The 17,813-nt window shown below is 41.3% G+C and overlaps 2 protein-coding genes across 2 annotated transcripts; one reads left to right on the forward strand and one right to left on the reverse strand.

Moving 5' to 3' along the window:
• The first annotated feature begins 3,868 nt into the window (after positions 1–3,868).
• LOC133024205 (adenosine 3'-phospho 5'-phosphosulfate transporter 1-like) lies at positions 3,869–13,420 on the forward strand. The gene is made up of 4 exons (XM_061091205.1): positions 3,869–3,924; positions 9,431–9,615; positions 9,776–9,936; positions 10,488–13,420. Coding segments are annotated over exons 1-4 (1,281 nt in total). The 5' UTR covers positions 3,869–3,922; the 3' UTR covers positions 11,421–13,420.
• Positions 13,421–16,161: 2,741 nt separating this feature from the next.
• On the reverse strand, positions 16,162–17,534 carry LOC133024503 (microfibril-associated glycoprotein 4-like). Its single transcript, XM_061091637.1, has 4 exons — positions 17,486–17,534; positions 17,318–17,414; positions 17,048–17,218; positions 16,162–16,580 (listed from the first exon to the last, which is right to left on the reverse strand). The coding sequence occupies exons 1-4, from the start codon at positions 17,510–17,512 to the stop codon at positions 16,321–16,323; spliced, it is 555 nt and encodes a 184-aa protein (XP_060947620.1). The 5' UTR covers positions 17,513–17,534; the 3' UTR covers positions 16,162–16,320.
• Positions 17,535–17,813: the final 279 nt, after the last annotated feature.

Consider the following 17,813-nt stretch of genomic DNA (forward strand, 5'->3'; position numbering starts at 1 on the left):
GAAAATTAACATTTACATAAATGAATAAATCAAGGTATGTGGGTATATTCAGAAATGTCCTTGACTAAATATAAACATCTGAAAGCAGCGCTAGTATACTTTCAACAGGAAACGGCAGAGTATAAATACTGAGGGATCACAGGCGAATACAGGATGTAATATGAATATGGATATGAAATCCCAAGTTCACAAGCTGCTCTGCTTCATTTAGCAATCCATCAACAGATCAGAAAAGTAATTTTGATCAGTATTTTCCTTTGTGCTGGCTCCATATACAGATCTAAGCACTATCAATAAAAATAATCTGAGATCCCTGTAAACCGATTCAATTACAATATTTCCTTTATAAGTAGCAGATAGCAGAACATATTCACATTCAGGAAAATGCCTTTTAAATTTTGGTTTTTAGTTTTGTATCATCACAATCTACTGAGCCTGTAAGACAAAGTTCTGTTTTAACTTTTTATCATGACGTTGTTACTGGTAGTGAAGTGTTTGAATTAAACATTACATTACACAGTGTTACACTGGCTAAACTCAATAAACAGAATCAGCATGATCACAATTTTCTTTGCAGCTCATGCATGTGACTGAAGGACACACACGCACACACACAGAGAGTAATGTTCTGATGTCAATTTCATATTAGTTAGAGTAGCTTCCTTAGCTTTTGCAAACAGTGCACAGTTTTATGTTAGAAAATAAAAAAATTCGATTTTGGCAAGAGAGAGTAATGTTGTCAATTTCTGTTTGTGCAGATCAGCAGTACCCTGTGTGCCTGATGACCTGTGGCTCTATTGCCCTGTGAGCACATGGTCCACAGGGAATGCCTGGCCGAGTGGTTCCACCAGATATATACATCTGTCAGTAAAGTACAGACATCAGTAAGTGAGCAGATACACCGGGAAGGAAGTCCTGTCTGCTGGCAAAGGACAGTCCCACATCAAGTCCTACCTCCAGTCCCCAGTCCCACATCAAGTCCCACCTCCAGTCCCACCTCCAGTCCCCAGTCCCACATCAAGTCCGCAGTCCTACCTCCAGTCCCACCTCCAGTCCCCAGTCCTACCTCCAGTCCCACCTTCAGTCCCCAGTCCCACCTCCACTCCCCACTCCAGGACCACCTTAAGTCCCACCTCCAGTCCCCAGTACCTATGGGACTGAAGGACACGCATGCAGGCACACAGAGTAATGTTGTAATGTCAATTTCTGTTTGTGCAGTGGGCCTAGAACACTACGAAGTTTGCTTCGGCCCGATAGGTGTGGAGGGCCGGGTGGTGCAAACGCCCTGTGGACACAGATTCCACAGGGAATGCCTGGGCCTGTGCTTCAACGTGGTATGTAGATCTGTCATTGATTTCTTAAATACATCTCCCTGATCAGTATCAGACATTGATGATCTCTGTCAATCTCATATGAATTAGAGTAGCCTCCTTAGCTTTTGCAAATATTGTGCAGTTTGACAACGTAAGAAAATAAAAATATTAGATTTTGGCAAGAGCAGCTGATCAGGACATCCCTTGCATCTGTGCTACATCTCCTCCTCATGTGGATACTGTTGATCGTCCAGAACATAACAGTCATCTGAATTTGTGGATATGTTGACAGTGGACTAACTAAGGACTCTTTGTCTTTCCCACAGAAAACTACATGTCCTAAATTCCGCCACCAGATGGACTCAAGGACACCATCACCTGGGAGCAGATCAGAGCTCTTTTAAGCATGGCATGCATCGTTCCATTTGGAACAGTTGTGGCTTTTTTGGGGGGGGGGGTTATTGATTCTGCCGGTGGCTGAAGTCTGGGACTTAAATGAACCAGGAAGATTATTTTATCTGAGTAAAAGGTTTTGCTTTCTTCACTTCTGTGTTCCTCCCTGGATCCTTTTCTCACTATCTTCTTGTCTTGCATGGGCATGCTGCTCTGCATCCAATGGACTACGCCTGGGACAGCGATGAACCTGACACCCACAGGGCCGAGGTACAAGAACTGTTCCTTTTTCTTTTTACATTACACTCGAAAAAAAGGGAATCTCTGAGGCAGCTAGTGTCCCAAGAGCTTCCTCACTCAATCACCAGGACCTGTTCTTTTTATAATTTTACATGAATCAATTATTACAATGGGTCAATGACGTATAAGGATTTGCAACAGGCCAATTTTAAAATACAAAAAATAATCAAATCTATTATAATTGTTCAGACATTAGAAATGTTGTGTACACATAAAATCATATAAGAATTTCAAATTAAGTGATTTTAGTGTTTTTTCACCTAGATGAATTGGCCGTGGCCTTAAAAAATGTCCCGTGGCTGCGCCGAAAACTGAAGAGGGCCATGGTCATTGGCTGAGCAGTTGGCGCTCAACTCGAGTGACGTCACTTGAAAATGGAGAATTGACCCCATTGATTGTTTTCTCAACTCTGAGACGACGTGATTCGACAGCTTCCGGAAATAGCCGTGATTGGACGAGTCGCTTGTTATACCTCTAACACTCCACATCAGCTGGCAGCGCCTCCAACCTTCATCAAATTGTCAGTTGATGAATTGCCAGTTGCTAATGATGGAGCCAGACTGGTATTGCAAGAACTGTTTCTCTCTAATTCCGCCCTGACCAAATGTAAGGACACACGTAAGGAGCTGACACACACACGGGGGGGGGGCCAGTTGACTGACATCTCAGTATTGTTTTCTCAATATATCTTGTCGTATGATAAATGATTTTCAAATCGTGAGTGTGTGTGTCCTATCTGCTGATGTCTTTGTGCAAACTTTTGTGTATTTTCACTGTAGGGAAAATGTATTCTGTGTGGTGAGGTTGTGGTGGACCTGCATGTGGTGGACCTTAATATCACCATGGCAAAGGTACATAACTGTTCCTTTTTACATTATTTATTTTATAGCCCTGTAATGACACCAGGCTGCACATCCATTTAAGGATGTTTTTTGTCAGAATGTAGCTCTGTAGCTGGAGGATCAAAATACATTTAGCCATATACTGGACATATCGTTTTTTGGTAAATATTGGAAGAGACTATCTTTTTTTTTTTTACTTATTTTTTATTTAGTTTTCAACAAAACAATATGCATTTTCAGACAGTTACTTTCTTTGTCCATTTTTCAACTGTATACAATATTGTTATACATGGTATTCAAGTACAGTGTACATAGAAATACATAGAAAGAACAACAAACATCAAACAGTGCTCACTCCAAGAGAAAAAGAAGGGGGATAAGAATAAGAATAAATGGTTGATTACACACAATTTAGTAAAGAGGAAAGAAAAACAAGTAAAATGAAAATAAAACCAGAGGTAAAGAAATAGTAATTGTCCACTTCAGAATGTAGTATCATAGGTGATATATATGCTTTTCAGAGAGGATGGTGTATAATGTATGTGAATATGGAGAGTTGACAGATAACCGCTCAACCAGAGGCCCGGAGCGAGATTAATTAGTGACCCTCATTGTATTAATAACGCAGAGACAGGACCCCATCGTTTAGTAGGAAGAGACTATCTTAAAGCGGTTTAATGTGATTCTCCTCTTTTTTTCACTTGTAGACTGAAGCCATCTTGAACACTATGAGAGAGGTCAATATCAGAGAGCACCTCATGGGTGAGTAACTGCATGTCTGTCCTATGTTCTCCCACAGTTACTCACTGTGTCCCAACCACTGCACCAGGAGCTGCTCTGCTTCATTTAGTCATCAACAGATCAGAAAAGTAATTTAATCAGTATTTCCCTTGGTGCTGGCTCCACTGATTGACCGTTAGCTTCAGCAGGTACAGAGACGTGATTGGACGAGTCGCTACCTGCCTCTGACACTCCACATCAGCTGTCATCAAATTGGCAGGTGCAGTTGATAAGCCAGAGATGGAGCCAGCAGGTGGTGCAGAAGTTGTTTGACTGGGATTACGCCCGGACCAAATGTAAGTACACAAGTCAGGAGCTGACACACACACACAAGGGAGGGGGGAGGGGGGGGGTTAAGATATCTGTACTTTTACTCAAGTATGGCCAGTTCACTGACATCTCAGTATTGTTAGGGCCCGAGCACTGACATCAAAGGTGTCTGGTGAGACCCTATTGAAATTGTAAGGATTATTATTCTTTCTTATCATTATTATTCAGGCAAATGAATTGGCTTTTTGAGGGCTTTAACATGCTCAACTTCTTACCAAAATTTGCAGAAAGTTAGAAAGTAGTGAAAATTTACGTATTCTGAAGGAATTTTCAATGGGCATCGCAAAATGGCTCAACGGTGCCCCCGAGACCCCTGGAACGTGTTCACATTGACCGATCTTCACAAAACTCGACACACAGGTGTATCATGACCAGACAAACAAAAAATGTATTTAGGTGCAGTTGGAAAAACACAACAGGAAGCCTGCTATCTTGCATTTAGTGGCCATTTTGGCCATATTCCACATTTTTACTTTGATGTACTTGTACCAGGGCTTTCATCGGATCAACTTCAAATTGAGATGAGTGTCATCACAACATGATGGAGATAAAAACTGACTGATGGATTTTTTTTTAGTGAGACGGTGTGACCGTGGCTTGGCGTCAAAGTTTGATTACACGCCATTAAAACACGATCTCCTGTACATACATCGACCATGAATCCTTTGATGCTGAGCTGGTCAAATATCAAAGGAATCTTTGTTTTTATTATTATTTTCAGGCAAAACGCATGCAACGCTTCAAAATGCATGTGCTCGGGCCCGCCCAGTGCTGCTTTGCAGCCCTAGAAATTTTATTTTATTTTGATACTGTATTTTTGCTATCATATTTATTTTTATTAGTATTATTCAGGCAAATTAATTGGCTTTTTGAGGGCTTTAACATGCTCAACTTTTTACCAACATTTGCAGAAAGGTAGAACTTTTTGAGGGCTTTAATTATTATTATTATTCAGGCAAATGAATTGGCTTTTTGAGGGCTTTAACATGCTCAAATTCTTACCAAAATTTGTTATTTTTATTATTATTATTATTCATTTATTATTATTATTATTATTATTCAGGCAAATGAATTGGCTTTTTGAGGGCTTTAACATGCTCAACTTCTTACCAAAATGTGCAGAAAGTTAGAAAGTAGTGAAAATTTACATATTCTGAAGGAATTTTCATTACTTTTAAAATCAGTTACATACTGTTTATGGAAAAGTTTTTGGACTTTAACAAACTAGGGAAAGATCATATCCATGGTAATAAGTAAAATTGAATCCCTCTTATTCGCAGGTTGTTAGTGTCACTGACTTTTATTTCATTGGTCCTTTCTCTCAAATTTAGCCTTAATGTGGAGATGAATACAGATAACAAGATAAATATGGCAAAATGAAAATGTTGTAGGGTCCTTTGAAACCCCTGGAATATCAGAACAGTGTACTTATGTGTCTTCTTTGAGGAATGGAAAATACACCACCCAGTGGTTGGACTACAATAAACCACTGTTACAAGGATCTGATATATACACCATGAAAACTCTGTAGACTTTAAACAGAGGTTTTTGACATTAGTTAATGCTAAAATAAATTTGATCACATTAATTTTCAGTTTTACTTTTTGTTTCATTAACATCGATGACTATCTTTTTGGCATCATAAATAATTAAACTGTATTTGCTGTGAACAAACATTGGCTTTCTTCAATAATATTATTTTTTTATCAGGCAGACATGTGAGATATTCCCACGTTGACCAGATTAATTAAAACAAGTGTTATAGTTTTCTTAGGGTGAGGCTTTGTGAGAGCAGTGTTGTGCCTCGAACACAGGATGTGATCCCATTACTCATGGCTGCATGTGCACAATTGTACTGCAAAGGAAGGAACTTTTTCAGGAGTTTCCTTTAAAAGAGGAAAGTGCCCCTTTCCTTTGTGGAGCATGACACAGAAAGGAAAGGACCCAGGAGAAGAAAAAAAGGGGAGCAGTCCTGCACGGCTGTGATGTGTACGTTTTTTGGATTCCATGTACCTCTGGGATGTTTTCATTTTAGACGATAATTCCACTGGTCGAATGCTGAAGAGTACAAATAGAATCCCTTTCTCCAGGTAAGAAGCACGATGACAGACTTTTTTCGACGGTGAATGAACACCAATGCCTTAGCACATTCGATGGGATAGTCAGAAAGAGACTAAAACTTTTTTCTCATGTATTCTGATTCCTTGGTTAATCTAATTCATATGTGTTTTAAACCATTTCTCCCATTGATTCGGGAGGTACAGTAACACGCTTTCAGGCTCAAACTCGTTTCATAACCCTGGTCACAGACATGAAAGATCACGGATGTTTCAGCAAAGACCTGGATATTCTTATAATTGAGGGTAATATGTTGCTCTGAAATTTCAAATCACTATTTATATGAGCAGTATGCTTGAGATAAGATGCTGTGTATGTAAAATATTTAGATATAGATTAACCTATGCTTTTATGATTAATTAATGCTGAACTGTTATCACATTCACATTTATACAGTTTTGAAATGTTTGAATAATATTGATCTAAGCTGTATTTGCAGTATATATAATAATATAAAATATCAACATTTAATCAAAAAAGACATCTTGATTTCTATTGCATCTGGAGCTACCTGTCCTGTCCAGTTAAAAAAGGTTATGTTGACTGGGGAGGCAGATGTTAGATGATAATTTGGTTTACCACAGCAGTCTGACATCCCATGTGTCATGATGCAGAGTGCAGCCAGATGGTGTCCTTGACTCCTGCAAGAATAAGGAAGGTTACCCAGTGTGATCTGTTTCCATACATTAAATCATATCTCACTTTAATAAACCTTGAGCCTATTATTATTGTTATTATTATTATTATTTGCTTTTTGGAGGCAGTTTAGCACAAATACAGCTATGTTTAATTCTTCTTATTATTATTATTCAGGCAAATGAATTGGCTTTTTGAGGGCTTTAACATGCTCAACTTCTTACCAAAATTTGCAGAAAGTTAGAAAGTGGTGAAAATTTACGTATTCTGAAGGAATTTTCAATGGGCATCGCAAAATGGCTCAACGGTGCCCCCGAGACCCCTGGAACGTGTTTGCATTGACCGGTCTTCACAAAAATCGATATACAGGTGTATCATGACCAGACAAACAAAAAAGTCTTTAGGTGCAATTGGAAAAACACAACAGGAAGCCTGCTATCTTGCATTTAGTGGCCATTTTGGCCATATTCCACATTTTTACTTTGATGTACTTGTACCAGGGTTTTCATCGGATCAACGTCAAATTGAGATGAGTGTCATCACAACAAGATGGAGATCAAAACTGACTGACGCATTTTTTTTTAGTCACACGGTGTGACCGTGGCTTGGCGTCAAAGTTTGATTACACGCCATGAAAACACGATGTTCTGGCCATGAAAACACGATGTTCTGCGACCATGAATCCTTTGATGCTGAGCCGGTCAAATATCAAAGGAATCTCTGTTTTTATTATTATTTTCAGGCATAACGCATGCAACGCTTCAAAATGCATGTGCTCGGGCCCACTCAGTGCTGCTGTGCAGCCCTAGAAATTTTATTTATTATTTTTAACTTGTTTCTTCCGTCACGGTGAACTTTTTAATTATTATTATATTTACTATTATTATTATATATACTGTTGCTGCCATTATTACTATATACTGCTATTATATTGGTATAATTACTTTCATATATAAATATATATTATGTTATATTATATACTATATATCCTGTACTATTTTTATATACTGTCTAACAATAACATTACCATCATATCATCATTTCTTCTTAAAATTTAAAGTATTTTTGTGTGACCATTCCAAACAACTATAATCAAAGGTACACTTTCCTAGATTTTATATAATCTGGTAAATGTATAAAATATGTAATATAATTTTTTTTTAAATTAAGATAGTGTTCAGGAGCTGCCCTGTAGATTTCTAGCTTTAGGTGGACGATGCAAAAATATGATCCGCAGAAATGTAGCCATATTTCAACACTTCTGTAAAGGAAGGAAAAAAACATATTTAATCAAAACATTTTATTTTCACTGTTAGTATTGGTTCAAATTGCAGCAGATTTACAGTATGCACATTGAGATCACTTGTTCACATTGCATTTCTAATTAGGGCCCGAGCACTGACATCAGAGGTCAGGTGAGACCCTATTGAAATTGTAAGGATTATTATTATTATTATTATTCAGGCAAATGAATTGGCTTTTTGAGGGCTTTAACATGCTCAAATTCTTATAAAAATGTGCAGAAAGTTAGAAAGTGGTGAAAATCTACGTATTCTGGAGGAATTCCCCCCCCCCCCCCCCCGAGACCCCCGGAACCTGTTCACATTGACCGATCTTCACAAAAATCGATACACAGGTGTATCATGACCAGACAAACAAAAAAGTCTTAGATGCAATTGGAAAAACGCCACAAGAGGCCTGCTATTTTGCATTTAGTGGCCATTTTGGCCATGTTCCACTTTTTTACTTTGAGGTACTTGTATCAGGGCTTTCATCAGACCGACTTCAAATTGAGATGAGTGTCATCACAACAAGATGCAAGATGGGGATACAAAGTTATTCAAAGATCGATTTTTCGTCACACGGTGTGACCGTTGCGTGGCGTCAAAGTCGCGGACATGCACGGACCATGAATCCTTTGATGCTGAACCGTAAACAACAACTCCACTCCTGCAGTGACAGTGTCAGTCCTATGGTGTCAGTGATCATAGATCAAAGGAATCTTTATGTCTTGTATTAAATGTTTCTGACAGCCACAATTACTGAATGCCCAAAGTCACGCGTAAGGTATAATAATCACGACAAAATATACAGATCCTGTTGTTCTGTCATGTAGCCACAGCTTCTGTAAAGACTGTGTGAAGAGCTGGTGGAAAGACAAAGAAGTAAAAGAGTGTCCACTATGTAAGAGAAGACCTTCAATGATTGAACCACCTGTTAGCCTGGTGTTAAAGAAACTGTGTGAGACCTTCTTACAGGAGAGAGATCAGAGCTCTTCACCTGCTCTCTGCAGTCTACACTCAGAGACACTCAGACTCTTCTGTCTGGACCATCAGCAGCCAGTGTGTGTCGTCTGCAGAGATTCAGAAAAACACACCGGCCACAGATTCAGACCCATCGATGAAGCTGCACAACAACCCAAGAAGCAGCTTCAGGAAACTCTGGAGCCCTTGAAGAAGAAGTTACAGAGTTTTGAACGTGTTAAAGTAGAGTTTGAACAAACAGCTAAACACATTAAGGTCCAGGCCGGACTCACAGAGACCCAGATCAAGGAGCAGTTTAAAAAGCTTCATCAGTTTCTGGTATTCAATTTAATATTACAAAAAGTGTCACCTGTCCCTTTAAATCGTACAATGAAACACAAACGACTGGCTCGTCAGATGTAGATTAGTGGTCGGTTCAGAATGATATGTTTGTCTCTGTGTGTTTCTCCTTTAGGGTTTCGCAACTTCTGTTGCTTCTCTTCCCTTCCACTGTGGCTGCAGAGGAGTCCCCGCTGCTGGAAGGCTGGACCGATGTCTGGTTCTTCAGATTCCTCATCAACATACTGGGATACTCCACCATCATCATCCCGGGCTACCTCCTCATTTGCTACTTCAAGCGCACCAATTACTTAGAAACAGGTTTGGACACACGCAAAACAAACAACAGACAACTTGGGACTTCATGACTGAAAACAGCTTAATTTTGAAATGTATACCTGTTTGAGTCCACAGATTAATCGTTGTAGTCCCCTGGATATCAACTTCATTTGTGTTTTTGTTTGTTTCCCGTACCTTCCAGGTAGTGGGATCTGCCATCCTCTAATAAGGACCTGTGTATTTGGCAATGAGGCCAAAACAGGTCTGTTGGATGACGTGTCGGTTGCCCCGAGGAACGAAGGCGACTCGGGCTGGTCGCTCAAACAGGGAATCAAACTAGTCTTTTGTGCTGCTGGACTTCAGGTGAGGAGCTGCTCAAAAACACAGTCACGTAGCCTGATCAACACATTCTAACTCAGTTTGCCCCATTGTTTTAAAAGTTACAGAAATTTGTATGAAATGTACTGTAACAACAAATGTCGGGTATTTGTTTTTATACTACTATGAATCTGCAATTCTCAATATTTTAATATTAACAACTAGAAGTCATGTGACACATAGAGTTGAAGTAGGTGAACAAGCATTGGGGATAAAACGAACTAGGAGTGAAATGTCCTGGTAGTTGCTTTAGTTGCTTTTTGTGTCTGGACAGATCCGTCACAATGAACCAACTTGTGACAACAAGGACAAAGAACATCAGGGCCACGCATTATCAAAATGAGACGACGATTTTCTTTCCTTTTTCTTTTATATTTGAATAAGAATTGCGTGGTTTTATCCTTCTAAACGAATGTTCTTCACATAATCTCTTCAAGGCCCTAATATTGATCCCTACACTCCGTCATGTGCTAAAAGAAAAGGAGGGCATTTTCTCATGAGTTCTACCCCTGAAACGTCAACACTCTTCTTCTCAGGCTTCGTACCTGACATGGGGGGTGCTGCAGGAGAGGGTGATGACTCGTTCCTATGGAGCCACGACTCCAGAGGAGGAGGGGGAGAAGTTAAAGGACTCCCAGTTCTTGGTCTTCATGAACCGCATCCTGGCTCTGACCGTGTCGGGCCTCTGGTGCCTCCTGTTCAAGCAGCCTCGCCACGGAGCGCCCATGTACAAGTACTCCTTCGCCTCGCTCTCCAACGTCATGAGCAGCTGGTGCCAGTACGAGGCCCTCAAGTTCATCAGCTTCCCCACCCAGGTCCTGGCCAAGGCCTCCAAAGTCATTCCTGTCATGCTCATGGGGAAGCTCGTCTCCCGGAAGAGTTACGAGTACTTGGAATACTTGGCCGCCGTTCTGATCTCACTGGGAGTCAGCATGTTCCTGTTGTCCAGCACGACCAGTAAGCACCCGTCCAACGTCACCACGTTCAGCGGGATCTTCATCCTCGTGGGCTACGTGGTCTTCGACAGCTTCACCTCCAACTGGCAGGACAACCTGTTCAAGCACAAGATGTCGTCGGTGCAGATGATGTTCGGGGTCAACCTGTTCTCCTGCCTCTTCACCGTGGGCTCGCTGCTGGAGCAGGGCGCCTTCTTCGACTCGGTGGCCTTCATGACGCGTCACTCCGAGTTTGCCTTACACGCCGTGCTGCTGTCCGTGTGCTCGGCGTGTGGCCAGCTCTTCATCTTCTACACCATCAGCCAGTTCGGTGCAGCCGTGTTCACCATCATAACGACCCTGAGGCAGGCCATCGCCATCCTCCTCTCCTGTTTCCTTTACGGTCACGCCGTCACCGTTGCAGGTGGATTCGGTGTCGGCGTGGTTTTCCTGGCCCTTTTCCTCCGGGTGTATGCACGTAGCCGCATGAAGTCGGGTCGACGGTCAGCGCTGCCGCTCGCACAGAAGGTATAACGCCAAACTGGGAACTGAGGCCACGTTTTCTGTGGTGCATTTTGTCTATTTTTGTGTCTCTGTTTGGTTTGTCGATTTCTTTACACTTTTCTTTTTCGTTTGTTTATATTTTTGTTAGCTACGGTAAAGGAAGGGATTCGGCAGTTTTGACTCTTACACCATGATGACCTCAAGGGGTCAATGTGATTTCAGTGCCTGCAGTATTGTTTAATACACAATTCTCAGACCACAACTTTGCTCTTCGGTTCTTTTACAGTTTGATGGTGGACTATTTCTTCTATAACCACGATATGTGGCTTGTGGATCCTGTTTAAGGTTCCTATGATCCTGGTAAAGGTGTGTGGGCTATTGTTGAGCCCGGTCCCTTCAGGACCAGACAGCGTGTTCGTTGATTTGAGGTTCAAGTGGGAAAGGTTAATAATTTAGACAAGTTCAGTGTTCAAAAGTTTCACAGTAATACGTTTATTGTATAAGAACAATACTTACAGAGAGTCTCTGGAGTTCTCCAGGACACGTCACCAGGTCACTGGATCATGTCAAGAAGAAGCCCCCACTTTTCCAAGTCCACAGTATTTGTAAAAGACACAGCGTGCAACACAGAGGCGGTTCTTTTCTTGAGGGCACGCAGCAATTGGCCAGATGTCTCTCAAAGTGCAGTTTTTTGCAAGCACATCCTTGTGAGAGAAGGTTTACTCCACCAGGTGTCTCTGTCAAGAAGGGAGTTTTTTACAGTGGAGAGACCAAGCAGATGAGACCTGAGGAGGATTTCATATGTTTTCCCCATAATAATTCATGAAATGGTTCATTGTTTTAGTCCTCTCTCCTTCCTGAGAATCCGTGCTTTCATTATCTCAAATCTCAAGATGAATTTCCTTCTCACGCTTTCCCCAAGTTGCACTTTGCAGTCAGTTTAACACTCAAATGGTTACGCTCTGTGTTTGACCCTGTGCCTGAGTCCAGAAGTTATACATTACTCCAGATGAAACAAACAGTTGTAATATTGTTAATTCTATAGACTATACAGCTAATATTGATTCACAGGGTATAAATGTAGGTAAAATATAGTAAAATCAGATCATTTCACTGCTTTTAGTCTCATTGGATTTTAAATCATTCAAACTTCTGTAGATGAGAAGTTTAGTTTGTCTGTGAAGATGCAGCTTCAGTCTGGGATTCTAACGTGGAGACACGCTCGGGACCCTGGACGCTTTGGTCTGATGAACATGACGTCAGAGACATTTATTACTCGTCCTTAAAATATGAGACAAATTCTCTGAGATAATTTACTCTTTTTCTTTCATTTAATAAATACAAGAAAGCTCATTTTACTTTGTGAATATCTTTGTAACCATGATGTCGAGTGTACAGCTTCACAGATGAAAATGGAAAACATCAAGTCGCCACCAGATGTCAACAGAAACATGTTAATTTAACTGGAGTGTTTCTCCCGTCACTGCCGTTAAACCACAGAAGAAGAAGTGATCCAAACATAATGTTGTTGAAATGATGAAGGTTCAGTTTCCTCATCGTTTCCATCCAACGTTGTCACATTTAGTTTGTATTAATAAACCAACTTTTGATCATTTTTCATGTGCAAATAAAAGTATATTTTCAAGTGAAAAGATAGCAAGCGGCCCCCTCTAGTGGTGACTTTGAGTATGACTTGGTGTTTTATGATAAAAACGAATCTAGTGCTAAAAGCAGCAGCTGATGATTTGTTTGTTGAGATGTTTCTGGAGAGTTGTGCGCTGACGCCTGAGCTGTGAACACGCTGAAGCAGAGACAGTATTAAAGTGCTGAAGCACTTAGATCTTATTTTTATACCAGGAAGAAGAAGAAGAAACATCCAGACACTTATTCTACCTTTGTTTTGATCCCTAATTGACTCATGAATTTGAATCAGTGAGAATCCGTGACGACAGTTTTCATATGAAAGGAAACTTATTGATAAATTTCACGATTCAAAATCTTCCTGAAATAAAGAATCTGAAGAAACAGAAGCTCGAATGTTTTATTTCACAATTTGTACGTTTAATACGATGAGTGATGTCATTTACAGTCTGAGTCTGTGCAGGAGACACTTGAGACACATGGGACACATGAGGCACATGAGACACATGAAAACACATGGGACACATGATACACATGAAGACACATGGGACATGAAGACACATGAGGCACATGAGACACATGAAGACACATGAGACACATGGGACATGAAGACACATGAGACACATGGGACACATGATACACATGAAGACACATGAGACACATGAAGACGCATGAAGACACATGAGACACATGAAGACGCATGAAGACACATGAGACGCATGAAGACGCATTGAGACACATGAAAACACATGGGACACATGAAGACACGAGACACATGAAAACACATGAGACACATGAAGACAGATGAAGACACATGAAGACGCATGAAGACACATGAGACACATGAAGACACATGGGACACATGAAGACACATGGGACACATGAAGACACATGAAGACACATGAGACGCATGAAGACACATGAAGACACATGGGACACATGATACACATGAAGACACATGAAGACACATGAGACACGAGACACATGAAAACACATGGGACACATGAAGACGCATGAAGACACATGAGACACATGAAGACGCATGAAGACACATGAGACGCATGAAGACGCATTGAGACACATGAAAACACATGGGACACATGAAGACACGAGACACATGAAAACACATGAGACACATGAAGACAGATGAAGACACATGAAGACGCAAGAAGACACATGAGACACATGAAGACACATGGGACACATGAAGACACATGGGACACATGAAGACACATGAGACGCATGAAGACACATGAGACACATGAAGACAGATGAAGACACATGGGACACATGAGACACATGAAAACACATGAGACACATGAAGACACATGAAGACACATGAGACACATGAAAACACATGGGACACATGAAGACACATGAAAACACATGAAGATGCATGAAGACGCATGAAGACACATGAGACGCATGAAGACACATGAAGACGCATGAAGACGCATGAAGACACATGAAGACAGATGAAGACACATGAGACACATGAGAACACATGAAGACACATGAGACGCATGAAGACACATGAGACACATGAAGACAGATGAAGACACATGAAGACACATGAGACACATGAAGACAGATGAAGACACATGAGACGCATGAAGACACATGAGACACATGAAGACAGATGAAGACACCTGAGACACATGAAAACACATGAGATACATGAGACCCAGTGAGACACATGAAACAAATGTTTAGCAAAAATAGTTAGGAGTGATACCATAAGATGGTGTGCCTTTAGGCAATTAATAAATTTGGTTATCAAAATAAAATACAAAACATTAATATTTAAAATATTAATATTGAATCATAACTTTAGTTTGTTTAAAGTTCTCTCGGGGCACCACCCTTCACAGAAGGGAAAAGATAGCCAATTTATTGATTAAGATCAATCTCATTTAGATCTAGTTCAATTAGAAATCTCAATATTTACTATTAAAGATTATATAATGAACAGTGAAGGTTTACAGAGTTATTAACAGTGTAACGGTTGGCAAAATTCACTTATGCAACATTAATGAAAGGACATTTTTAAAAGAAAACATTTATTATGAACATAATAAAGTATAAAAACACAAATTACTAACAAAACTTACTAACAAAGATGTGTATGTCAGTGTGAATGAATGTGTGTGTGTGTATGAATGAGGGGCTCTCAAAATGGTGGTTAACAAAGAAAGTCACACCTTCCTGTGGGCTTTTAAGATGGCCCCTAAGATAGCAGCCCCCCACTTTCTTCTGGTCAGGGGACGTAGCTAAGTAGGTAGTGATATGCGGTGTCTGGGAAAATGCTAATCAGATAATGGAGTAAGCGTAACTCACATTTAACTTTCATTTAGCTTGTAACTATAATAACATCACATATATCAAATTTTAAAAACACCACACAGAATCAAATAAACAGTCTTGCTTCTAGTCTAGTATCATTATTAAGCCCAGTATGTTACCAGTCCTCAGAAAGGGAGAAAGTTGCTGTAGTTCAGTTAGCAGTTCATCCTGCCGGTTCTGTGAAGTCTTCTGGCTGGTGTGGTCTCTGCTTCCACGGTTCTGTTGAGCTGTGCAGTTCAGTTGCTTATTGAATCTTTACCTGCAGGACCGAGTCGCTGCGATGAGTTGGTAGAGGCTTGGGTTGCGAGGAGGTTTCCTTGAGAAGGTGAGCTGGAAGCTAGACCTCTGACCTCCTGTTGTTGGGAAGAGAAGAGAAGAGTTGCTGGAGCAGCCTGGACCCCCTCCCTCAGAGTTGCAGGAGAGACGGCTGGTCGCCTGCTGTCCTCGGTGGTTCGATGGAAAGAGCTGGAGCAGCCTTCCGCCCTCAGATTCGAGAAAGAGGAAGAATTTGGAGGAGGCCTGCTCTTAAATAGGCCCGGTGGCCCCCAGGTCATGGGACCAGAGTGACCAATTGGAGTGGACCCTGGCAGCTCTTGACACCTTTGTGTGAAGTTGTCCAGAAGAAAGGAACATGCAGCATTCTAGGAGACTGAGTTCGGGAGGCTTTCTCAAGACAAAGAAACATGTGCTTTCAGGCTTTGACTACACATACAGGCCGAAAAGGAGGCCTGTGGTTTGCACAAAAACATTGCCCAAAACCAATGAAAAGACACATGAGACAAAGACATATGTTCACATCAGATTTGTTGCGTCTGGTTTATTGAGGACATGCAGAAGGCGATGATTAACATCAGGGTTCAAACGTGTGATTTAATTTGCCTTTGACTGATGAAGGCGACAGATGTTGAGACAGATCAACATGTGGTCGGCTGCTGCTCCTTGAAAGTTACTCAGGCTGCACAGGACGGACCTTCATGACCATGGACTTCACAGAGTAGTTATGGGTTTTCCAAGAGTTCCATGAAACTCCAACACCATTGGGAGTCTTCTCCTGCCCCCAGCGATAAACCCCATTCGGGTTTGCATGGTAACATTGATTAAACCAGAAACCTCCCATGAAGGATGAGGCACAGTTATGAGACGCCGTGTCCTGGTCTTTGTCAAAGGTGGAGAACTTCATGCCATTGTGATAGCTTATGGAGTCTACTACAGTGACCCAGAAGACACAGAGAAGACAGTGTTATAGACAAAAAATATCTGTAATCCACAAGGGACTTGTCTGAAGGAAACATGTCTCTGTCTGTCTCTATCTGTCTCTATCTTCCACTGTCTGTCTCTGTCTGTCTCTATCTGTCTCTATCTGTCTCTCTCTGTCTCTGTCTGTCTCTATCTGTCTCTATTTGTCTCTATCTGTCTCTGTCTGTCTCTATCTGTCTCTGTCTGTCTCTATCTGTCTCTGTCTGTCTCTGTCTGTCTCTGCCTGTCTCTGTCTATCAGTTCGATGCCGTCTCTCAGGAGAAGTGTCCATGGAAAAGATTTTTAATAGTTTTCTTTTGAGTCAAGAAAAGAACAAAAACTGAACAACATTTTTATTTTCTAGAATGAAAGAAGATTAATGATAAATGTCTCTCTCACACACACAGACACACACACACACACACACTCTCACTTACCTGCTCCTTTATCTGTGAATCCAGACACAGTGAAGTTGTATCCGTTACACTCAGAATCGACAGAGAAGATCCTGTAATGTGCAGACGCTTTGTTTCCCTCAAAGACCTCCATGTCCACCTGCAACTCAAACTTCGTGGGTCCTGGGGTCAGATAGTGGAGGTTGTCCAGACCTGTGACCACACACACCCACACACACACACACACACAGTTGAAGGGGGTTGTGTAATAACAGTCAGGTTCTCAGCTGTTCTTGTGGTTCCACTTCTCACCGAGCCAGTGTTCTCCTGTCACCGAACCGAAGCCGACCTTGTACTGAGTCCAGGGCCGGTAGAAGTTGACGGTTCCATCCATCCTGGTCTGAATCACCTGAGCAGGTAAACAGAGGATTATGAGTCTGACTGATTTTATGTTTATTGAAAGTCAGTAAAAATACTCACTGTCCAGGCTGGTTGGTCTGGACTCATCTCACAGTACACCTGCAACACATCAACACATGTGATCAACTCTAGTGTTTCACTCTCGTCTTTTCCACTTCCAACACGTTCGGTGACACTGACCAATAGAAGCCCAGAGATTCATCTGATACCAGTGATCATGGCAAGAATGGAATCTACTTCATTCAAACGTTTCCTCCTGAAAGCAGCAGCTGGATGAGAGAGTCTGATGTGTGAGTGAGAACAAGAGGAAGTTTCCTCCTTCTCTCCCTGAGCGTCTGTTCTCTGTGACTCTGCTGAGTGGGTCCCCCCCCCCCCTGGTGAGTGGGTC

Source organism: Limanda limanda, chromosome 18 (genome assembly GCF_963576545.1).
Source record: "Limanda limanda chromosome 18, fLimLim1.1, whole genome shotgun sequence".
Lineage (NCBI taxonomy): Eukaryota > Metazoa > Chordata > Actinopteri > Pleuronectiformes > Pleuronectidae > Limanda > Limanda limanda.